At 46.8% G+C, this 10,060-nt stretch overlaps 3 protein-coding genes across 3 annotated transcripts; 2 read left to right on the top strand and 1 right to left on the bottom strand.

Annotated features, from left to right (window-relative positions):
- The first annotated feature begins 9 nt into the window (after positions 1 to 9).
- On the top strand, positions 10 to 3,529 carry LOC132263178 (ubiA prenyltransferase domain-containing protein 1 homolog). Its single transcript, XM_059762807.1, has 2 exons — positions 10 to 691; positions 2,672 to 3,529. Exons 1-2 carry the CDS (start codon positions 314 to 316, stop codon positions 3,302 to 3,304), a joined length of 1,011 nt encoding a protein of 336 aa, XP_059618790.1. The 5' UTR covers positions 10 to 313; the 3' UTR covers positions 3,305 to 3,529.
- A 920-nt stretch (positions 3,530 to 4,449) lies between these two features.
- LOC132263171 (ubiquitin conjugation factor E4 B) lies at positions 4,450 to 8,910 on the bottom strand. The gene is made up of 6 exons (XM_059762796.1): positions 8,599 to 8,910; positions 8,260 to 8,539; positions 5,439 to 8,200; positions 5,099 to 5,219; positions 4,837 to 5,037; positions 4,450 to 4,777 (listed from the first exon to the last, which is right to left on the bottom strand). Exons 1-6 carry the CDS (start codon positions 8,620 to 8,622, stop codon positions 4,701 to 4,703), a joined length of 3,465 nt encoding a protein of 1,154 aa, XP_059618779.1. The 5' UTR covers positions 8,623 to 8,910; the 3' UTR covers positions 4,450 to 4,700.
- Positions 8,911 to 9,156: 246 nt separating this feature from the next.
- On the top strand, positions 9,157 to 10,032 carry LOC132263180 (SREBP regulating gene protein). The gene is made up of 3 exons (XM_059762809.1): positions 9,157 to 9,332; positions 9,429 to 9,743; positions 9,811 to 10,032. Exons 1-3 carry the CDS (start codon positions 9,231 to 9,233, stop codon positions 10,030 to 10,032), a joined length of 639 nt encoding a protein of 212 aa, XP_059618792.1. The 5' UTR covers positions 9,157 to 9,230.
- The last annotated feature ends 28 nt before the right edge of the window (positions 10,033 to 10,060 follow it).

Genomic DNA, 10,060 nt, shown 5'->3' with positions numbered 1-10,060 from the left:
CTCACTTCGGGTTGCCAGCGGAGTGTACGCGATGATGGGCTGACGTCGACTGGACCAGAGGGAATGAGGATTCAGTGATTTCAGTGCTACATCCGCGACTCTTAGTGTCTGCAAGTGCTTCAGTGCCGGCAGTGAACCCTCCCTGAATCGTCTGACAGCCACAGCAGCAGCCGCACGTAAGCTGAAGACTGGATTCTCTTGCGGGACATAACCTGCAATTGTGTAACTGTAATCCGTGGTGTCTCTGTCTGGGCACTCCCGGACGCGCGCGAGAGCGAAAGAGAAGGCCGAGAAGAGCTTTGGAGTGTGACAAATGGCATCGTGCGTGAGTGAGGACATCCGGGCGCCGCTAACGGTGACGCCGGAGGTGCAGAAGGCTAACGGCACGCAGCCCCCGAAGCCCGTGTCCTCTCCAGCCGCCCTGATGAAGATCAAGACCTACCTGCTCGCCCTGCGGCCCTGGTCGCTCTCCGCCAGCCTCGTGCCCACCCTCCTGGGCACCGCGCTGGCCTGCCGCTCCTCCCATGCCTACGACTTCAACGTGTTCACGTTCCTGCTCACGCTCTTCACCATCATCTCCGTTCACTGTGCCGGGAATGTCGTCAACACGTACTTCGACTTCATCAAGGGAATCGACAACCGCAAGTCCGACGACCGGACGCTTGTGGACCACATCTTGACAAAGGACGAGGTGAGAATCCCTGGAATATTCTGTAAACATTCAGCTGAGCAACAGCGCATAATTATTTATTGCACTGTTGTCCAAACATTGCCAACAAAGTCCATTTTTCTCCGGTTTTTCCCATTGATTTTCGACATATTTATTTACAATTCACTCAAGACGCTGTCCGGGAGTCGGCGATTTATTTGTTTGGGCAGTTTTGCACTGCGTGCGCGACACTCTGTTCCACTCGCGAGAGTGTGGGCGCCTGAAAAGGCCCCCCATTGTCTTCCCTGAACTCTCCACTTGACCTGTGTGTCGCCACGCACACTTCCTGTGCTTCCGCCAGTGAGCAGATGTTTCGCATCTCTCCCTCCGGATCACTTTCAGCGCTCTTCTCGCCATCCTGGACTCTTCCCTCGGCGTGAAATTCCTCGCACAACAATAAATTAAAGGTCTTCTGTTTACACACTGATCAGCGTGCGTCTCTCGCGCGCTCGCGTTCTCCTGATGTGAAGATGAAATTTCCCACATCTTCTGGGTTTGGGAATTGTCTAAAAATAAGGTGTGCTTTTTGTTCAAAGAAGTTTCGCATTTACACTTCATTGAGAAATTGCTCGAAGAGCGGATGCAAAAATCACTTTTCCCCGTAAATTCTTATCATATTTCATCGACAAAGTGAACAAAGAACGTTAATTTCAGACGCCAAGAAGACGAGATTTTAATCTCTTTTCAGTAGCAAGATGAAGAAAATTTTCTAAATGTTTCGATTTTTTTTTCTTTTCTTGAGCAAATGATTCTTGTGCACTGAATTTTCCTCAGAATTCCAAACAGTCTGAGATATTTGTTAACATAAGACAGTCAAAAAGCTTCCCTGATTAAATTATTAAGATCTTTTCACCAATTTTCCATTACTTTGCTAAAATGTCGGGAAATCAAAGACTTTCAATAAAAAAGAAACCATTGAGACGACAGATAATGTAATAGATTATTCCAATTATATTACGTTAGGATGATAAGAATGGATTGAATGTAATGCAATTGCCTTTCATTGGGATTGTAAAAAATTTATGGGCTTAATTCTGCGGAAGAATGTCTTTTGAAGGTCAAGTGATTGCAAATTGAGGTTTTCGAATCTTCCTCTTATCACATAAATTGTGACTTGGATACAGAATTTGAAGATGGGATAATAATGTGTTCATATCATTGCTTAAATCTTATGGCATCTTAACTTTCCTCTGGCTTGGAAAATGTTTAAAACAAACAAAATTTACGAATTTGAAAGGAATGTTTTCTTTTTCAGAGATTGTTTTTTTCGGTTTTCAGATGCAATAATTCATATTTTATTACGTTTTCTGCATTTCAGAAGTTAGATATTTAAATATCGCTATGTTTATCTATATATTGATTGAATTACAAACAATTGATGCACTTTACGATCAATTGGGAAATTAAACCTTCACGGAAAAATACAGAGATTTTCATGAAAAATCTGCTGCAAAATCACAACAGTGTTAATTATCGACGTTATTGGAAAATACATGTGACACAATAGAATTGATCCCCTGGTACCGCACGTTCACACGTTTTCATGTGAAATATGCATGACAATCTCATACGATTAACATGTGAAGTTTCACACGTAATTCCATATGATGTTTTTTATGGAAAACCGTGCATATTCAATATGCTTTGAATGATTTTAATAAATCGATCTATTAAAGATCTATCTTTGAATCTATCAAAGAAATCAAATATCTGTGTATTTTGGCTAACAAAAAATGACAGTAAAACAGATATAAAAAATTCTTATTTCCCTAAAAACCAGATAATTTCTTTATTTTAAATAATTTTGTAACATTCAGGGTAACTAAACAAAGAACGTTCGCCAATGATCAACGCACTCGATTGAGTCACCAGATTTTATCTTCACTTTGTCAACTTGCAATGTAGATTGTAGGCTGAGGAGGAAGACTTGGGCTAACAGAGTGTGTCTGCGTGTGATTGCAGGTCGTGTCTCTGGGCGCTGTGCTGTACTTGGCCGGTTGCTTGGGCTTCATTCTGCTGGCGATGTTCAGTCCGGCGCGCATGGAGCACTTGGCGCTGGTGTATTTTGGCGGCCTGAGCTCCAGCTTCCTCTACACAGGCGGCATCGGGCTGAAGTACATCGCGCTGGGCGATGTGCTGATCCTCATCATCTTCGGGCCGATTTCCGTACTGTTCGCATACATGGCGCAGACGGGCTATTTCGAGTGGACGACCATCTACTACGCCATTCCGCTGGCGCTCAACACGGAGGCCATTCTGCACAGCAACAACACGCGCGACACGGAGTCTGACAAGAAGGTGGGCATCGTGACGTTGGCCATCCTGATTGGGCGGACGGCGTCGCAGGTGCTGTACGCGTTGCTCCTCTTCACGCCGTACAGCATGTTCGTGGTGTTGGCGGTGAAGTACTCCCTCTGGTACTTGCTGCCGCTTGTCACGCTGCCGCACGCCTTCAGGATCGAGAAGGAGTTCCGCAATCCCGTCACCATGCACAGCGTCCCACGACAGACGGCCAAGTTGAACCTCTTCTTTGGCCTCCTCTTCGTCCTCACGATATTCTGCACGCCGCACCTGCCCTTCATCACGAAGAAGTAAAAGACGTGCGGCGGCTGCTCACGTCTGCCCAAGGACACCTTCCAGGACCACTTCCACGTCGCTGGTCTCCGGAAGACGGTAGAATGATTGAAAATGACGGATAATACAAAGATGAATAGACGTCTTTATGTGCTTTAAGAATGTTCTTTGGCACAAATGATCGATGATTAATGTATGTTTTATGCATTCTCGCGATGGGCAAATAAGAAATGCATTTCTACCCTATCATTTACCTGGTTATTCATGCTATTTTCATTTAAACACACCGAACTTTAATGTTTTACACACCTTTTACACGGTATAAAGATGGGTTTTCTCACCTTTTTGTCGCTGGTACAAAAGTAATTTATGTACTGTTTGTGCGTGAGAACTGCAAGATAAATATTCCATGTTATTGTCGTCCTGCAAGAACGTCTTTTTTACATGTATTTTATGCAAAGTTAGTGAAAAGTCCTTTTTGAAGAGAAGCAGCGGCTGGTTTTTGGGGGAGAAAAAGTGGATTTAGTGGTGGAAAAGTGAGCAAAGAACATTAGCATTTCTCTCGTACCTCTTATCAAAGCACTCACACTATCTGTATTTGTTAATTTACTCCTTAATTTGTTGCTATTATTTGTGTTCTCTTATTTATTGCGCGTCACATCGAAGGTGTCTCACACTTGATTAACTTATTTGCACAAATTTATTCATCATGTCCCGCCTTCGCGCCATCCTTGTTGTTTTTGTCCTTGATGTCTGCACAGCGCAGATAATCCATGCGGAAGGATGCGCGTCCTTCGGCGTCGTCCCACACGCACGAGAACAATATCAAAAGAAAAAGTATGAAGAAGAATCGAAGGAGATATCCTGACAATATCGACAATATCTGAGACTTTAGGATGTTTGTTTTTAGGAATCAACATACTCATTCCTCAACTTGTGCCCCCCCGCCCCCTTTTCCGAAAACACTCTACAAGTTATACTGAATATACTGCAAGAGAAAGAAAAGAAAAAAAAACAATTTACGACAGAAGGAATACCCAATTTTGCTACTTAATTTATTAGTTGTTAAGAATGAGAATAAATAAAATTTATATATTTTTTAAATCGATAAACTGTAGTAGATGAATATCTTCCCTGTCGACTTGGGGCTACAAAACAATGATATATAACTTAGAAAGTAATTTTATTGATACATATATTTGATTATGTAAAGAAAAACTTGTGGCTGGTTCAATAAAGAATTTCTTTGTACAAAAGAAAACTTGCTATACTTCATCTTCTCTCACGACTCTATGTATTTTCTCAACGTGAATTTCGCAAATTCCTTTCACATTTCATTTCAGTTTAATATTAACCGCTGTAATTACAACCCAACTTCTGCCTTTACTGCTATAACGCGCGCGATGTGAGACTCAATTTATCGCTTGGAGCTTTCACCGCCGGAAGTCCTCTTCTCACGCTTCCAAGCCTGGATCTTCTCCTTCAGTTCAGTGGCTGAAAGAGGAGGAAGTGTCAGGAAAACTGTCCGTGTTTAGAGGTCAATAGAAACTCACCAGGCTGCAGCATGTCTTCGGTCAGGAGCTGTCGATTGAAGGGATCTGTGTTGCTGTTCAGCAGATGCCGAATGATGATGGGACGATCCATGATGGCGCCCGAAGGCAGAATCACCGGATCACTCATCATCGTGTCCATCAGTGGATCCTTAAACTCATCCGGAGCATCAGCGAATTCGTCTTCTCGCTGTTGATTTGTCACTGCAAAAATCACAGGCGAAGTAAGTAAAATTTACTGGGAAAATCCAGTGACTAAAATTACCATAAATATCATGAGCTTTGGCAAGGAGAGCTCTGAACTTCTCCACTTCCACTGTCGATCGGATCTGGAGGCGTTCAATGCGATCAGCGGCATCATCGAAGAGATGCTTCTCAAAGGATCTCTGCAAAGAATAGCCAGAAATATGAAAATTACATTATTTAGCCAACAAAAAATGTTTAACATAGAGCTTAGTCATTTGCCCTCATTCTCCCTGTAGATTTATCATCATTAAGATGCGTGATAACTTTTTAACTTGCAGCTTCACAGTGCGATAACCCCGTTAGAATATTATCACACCAGAATGCAAACTATTAATCGAATCATTGGCATCTACACTCACCTCATCAGCCGCCAGAGCCGCTGCGAATTCATCGCAGCTGAGATGCAAGTAGATGTCGATGATCTGGCCCAGAAGTCTCCTCGGCTCCCAGCCATACTTCACCGGCGTCCTGACCTTTAGGTTGTTGCACTTTGGCCCACACAATTGCTGCAGATTGAAGTTGAGCATCGAACTGAGTCTGTCCACGAGTTCCGGACGCAAGAACGGCTCCTTAATGTCCACCGTGAGATAGTGAAACATGTCCACAGTCTCCCTGGCCAGCGTGAGATAGGATTTGCACTGCCGCTCATCCTGCGTGAGTTGACGCTGGCGCGTCTGCTGCGCCTCATCAGACAACTTCGCCCACTCCGCCTCGTCCATCACCAGCACTTGGGTCTCGTGGATGCGCTTGAGGTACTCCAGGCACTCGTCGAGCAGGAAGGTCGTGTCATTCATGAGCATATTGATGAACTTGACAAATTGCTTTCCAGTCTTTGACTCATTGATCATCGCCAGGCGATGCACAGGACTTTGCCACATGCACTTGAACAGGTGGCTGATGTGGTAGCGAATGGTGAACTTGTCGTAGAACTCCGTGCTCTGGCCCGTGGTCTCGATGTCCGTATAGAAGCGCATGAGGGCGGACGGCAGCACCGACAGCGAGATGTCATGGAACATGATGTTGTTGTGGAGACTCTGCGATGTGGTCTGAATAGTGGGTGTGGTGACGAAGAGTACCTCCACCAGTTTGGCAGTTACATAGGGATTCTTAATGCAGTGCGGCGCACACACGCTGGTCAGCAGCCACGTGATGATGGAGTGATCCATGTCCTCCACAATCACATCTGTGGCGTATTGCATACAGAAGAGCAGGAAGTCCGCGATGTCCTCCACATACCACTCAGGCAGTGCCGAGAACTCGGGCGTGGGCGTGAGTTGAGGCGGTGAGATGCTCGTGATGAAGGGCCCAGCAATCTTCCTGCCCTCCATGTGATACAGAATAAACTCACACACAGTGCTGTAGAAGCGCATGCACTGCCTCAGGAGATTCTCATCCAACAGTCCAATATCGCAGCACGCCTTTGACCTGTTCAACTTCATCAGCTGCATGGACCAGCGCTGCCTCAAGTCCTCATTCCTCGCCGCCAACCTCGTGAATTCCCACTGACTCTTTGTGTTGTTCAACTCTGACACGAGACGCTGCAGCTCCTTGATCACCCTCAATCTCTTATTGTAGCGCTGAATCGCCGGAATCACAGCGATATGGTGCGCATGAAGCGTGAGAAACCAGCACTGCGTCTGGAAGTTTGTCGGTTCCCACACATGACTGCTCCTGTACTCCTGCATCCACTCATTGTACTCCTCCGACTCGTACCGCAGCTTCGTGTCCTTCACAATGTGGATCAGCGAGTCCCAGTGAAAGGGATACATCATATCTACACGATCCAGCTTGATTTTGGCTGCCAACTTCTGCAGCGTCACCAGGAAGTTGAGCATGAAACCATCTCTGGCCAGCACTCGCTCATCCGTGTGAATCTGAGCGCGTTTCTCATTCGCTTTCAGAATAGTGGACATAAACATCAACACTGAGTTCCTGGATTCCACATTCTTCAGCAGTGCATGGAAGATCGAGTGCAGATAGTTGCGAATGCAGCCAAGACCAGCTTGCAGGCTCGACTGCAGCGAAGCGTCAATAAGGACGTTGTCGCTGGTGAATATTGCTTCCACGAGCTTTGGATTCTCTTCCACGAAGATCGTGGGCGACAGGAAGGGTCCCAGGAAGCTCACTTTGGCAATCTCCCTGCCCGGAGCTTTGCTGCACGAGATGGGGAAGAAGTTGTACTGCTTCGCAATGAGATTGCAAATTGGTCGGACATTGCCCTCAATCGTGATGGCTGTGAGTTCATCGAGCTTCGCCAGGATCTCCACGTTGAGATCCTTCGACACGATGGCCTTCTGCATGTCTCTGAACAAGTGCCTCAGCAGAGGCTCGAAGATCTCCTTGAACACCTCCATGTTCTTGTACGTCAGTGCCACGAAGGACTGCAGAAAGTCACTCTCCACTGTTTTTTCGTACATCAGCTGCAGCAATGCAGACTTCTCGGGCTTCTCTGTCGACTCCACGGGATCCTTACTGCCCCTGATCGTTCCGTTGAGCACCATGACTGAGTGCTGGAGGATTTGCACCTTCACCATCTCCATTAACTGTAGCATCTCAGCCAAATTGACACGCTTGGAGGATGTGAGGGTGTAGCACTCGCCCCTGATGATGTCGTAGCATCTGATGAGATAATCCAGAGCGGCCACGCGGCGCTTAAAGGGCTCAACGGGAGTCTCCTCCGAAGGACTACTCGAGGACGGCACCGAGAAGTCAAACTTGGCGGAATTCTGCTTCAAGAAGCCCTCCATGTAGTATTGAATCACATTCAACAGCACCCTGGACGTGAGATCCTCAATATCTGCCACCTCCTCGAAACTGTCCATATATTCAGTGGCCACCTCCTTGGCAATAATCAGCCCCTTGCAGTGCTCCGCCCATGTGGCGTTCAGCACCTTCGACACGTAAATCTCCATATCCAGCTTCATATTTCCGCGATTGTCCAGCAGAATGTCAGCGCTGGGCATCGCCTTCTCAGAGCAATCCTCCGTCTCCATATTCTCTATTCCGGAATCACAGTCGCCCAGTTTGTCCGCTTCCACACACTCATCCGTCTCCATCTGCTGCTCCTGCACCGCCTGGTTGTCCGTGGTGCTGCTGGCCGAGGCGCTCTTCACATCATCTTCTGCAAATAGAATCCCAGGGTCAATGAACCGCGCGCTGTCTTCTGTGCGCTCAACTCACCAGTCATCTCAATGCTGCCCCTGTAGTTATTATTGACTCTGTGCTGATCCACGGATGAGCTGGTCAGCACCTCATTGCTGAGCTCCGTGTCGATCTTCTGCTGCTTCTGTCGGTGCTCCACCAGCTCAATACTTGACTGGCGCTCATCTGACTCCCCGGAAGTCTTCCCGCCCGCGCCCTCAGTGGACGAGGACACGGCCGGCCCCCTGGCGCCAGCCTCCTGCAACGCTCTCTCCCTGTTGGGGTCCACTCCCAGGCGTCTCAATCGACGCTGGCGAATCTGTACAAGAAAGGCCCCGTTAGCACCTCATTCTCCCGCTCAGGAACGTCACTCCTCACCTCTTCCGGCGTCAATTCACTCATCTTCCTCTCTGTCTATGCTCTTCTAGTCGTGGGGCTCCGCTGTCTCCCGTGGGGGCGCTCCGACGCGATGAAAAAAAGTGAGAGTCAAAGTTCCACGTCAAAAATCATCCAAATGCACTCAATAAAACGCCTTCTGGGATCACTTCGAGTCGAGCATTCACCAGGGATAATCACAAAAGCGTAAATGAATTTGCTCTCAAGGCAGAAAATGGCTTTTCCGTGCTAAATTTTCCACTAGAAACGCGCTTTTCTTCTTTGTGTTTTTTGTCTGCAATGATGATCCAAAATTTGAAAGCGGGTTGCCTGATGAGGGAACCCGTTGTGACATGTCCACCCATGGCGGAAAGGTGTTCCGTACGCAGTACTCAAATTGGAAACCACATAAGAAAGGAATTTGAAAAATATCCAATTGAACAAATGGAGAGAAAATCAATAAATACATTTTGGAATACAATATATGGCGCATGGAGAAATGTTTGAGATAAATGAGAAATGTTTGTCAATATTTTGGTTTTCCTCTTCGGGGCTCGTCAGCTGGGTAGTGTGTCCAGTTCGATGGCCGCTGGAAGTGTGAAAAATTTTCATTGAAGTTATTTGGTACCCAAACCATGTGGTACATGGCCTTATTACGGTTCATCCGTCGCAGACTGGTTCTGGCTATTATATTCCTGCTCTCCTTGCTGTATTTCGTTGTCAATCTCTTTGGTTTTGTACGTGAAACGCCCTGAAATGATCTCCTGTTTCTCACTAACCTCACATTATCCAGCCCAAATCTAAGAAAATGCTTGTTTTTCACACTCTTCCAGTCCGGGAGCCTGTCCATCGATTCAGACGCTGAGTTTGAGGTGAAGCGAGAACATCCCCTGATCTGGAGGACGCTCCAGGAGCAGCAAAACACCAGCTTCAACGATCCCAGTGTGAAGTGCAGGAATTCGGTTCAGGGAAGATTCCTGATTGTTGACGACAGAGGTTTTGTTTGCTCCCGATTCGACCTCCTGCCGTCAGGATGTTGCAATGTGGAGACACCCTCCACTACTCACTACAGCTGTGAAACCTGCACAGACACTGGCTGCTGCTCAATCTACGAGTATTGCGTGTCTTGTTGTCTTCATCCAGACAAGGTCTCATAATTCACATCCCCCAGTCATTGGAATTGTGCTCTAATCGGGATCTCTCTCGCATTTGCAGAAGGAACTTCTTGAGCGGGTGATGGAGAAGGCGACAGGTCGCCAGAAAGCCGTCTTTGCCTCTGTTCAGGACAACTTCGAGCTGTGCCTGGCCAAATGCCGCACGGATTCCCACTCAGTGCAGCATGAGAACAAATATCGCGATCCGAAGGCAAAACATTGCTACGGCGAGACGACAGCCCATGAATCTCAGCGAGATATCAGTGGCAATAATGTGCTTTAGAGACTCATAATCAGTGAAATAGACACTC

The sequence above is a fragment of the Phlebotomus argentipes genome, unplaced genomic scaffold, assembly GCF_947086385.1.
Source record: "Phlebotomus argentipes unplaced genomic scaffold, Phlebotomus argentipes genome assembly contig_15, whole genome shotgun sequence".
Classification (NCBI taxonomy): domain Eukaryota; kingdom Metazoa; phylum Arthropoda; class Insecta; order Diptera; family Psychodidae; genus Phlebotomus; species Phlebotomus argentipes.
This window is presented reverse-complemented; position numbering and strand designations above follow the sequence as displayed.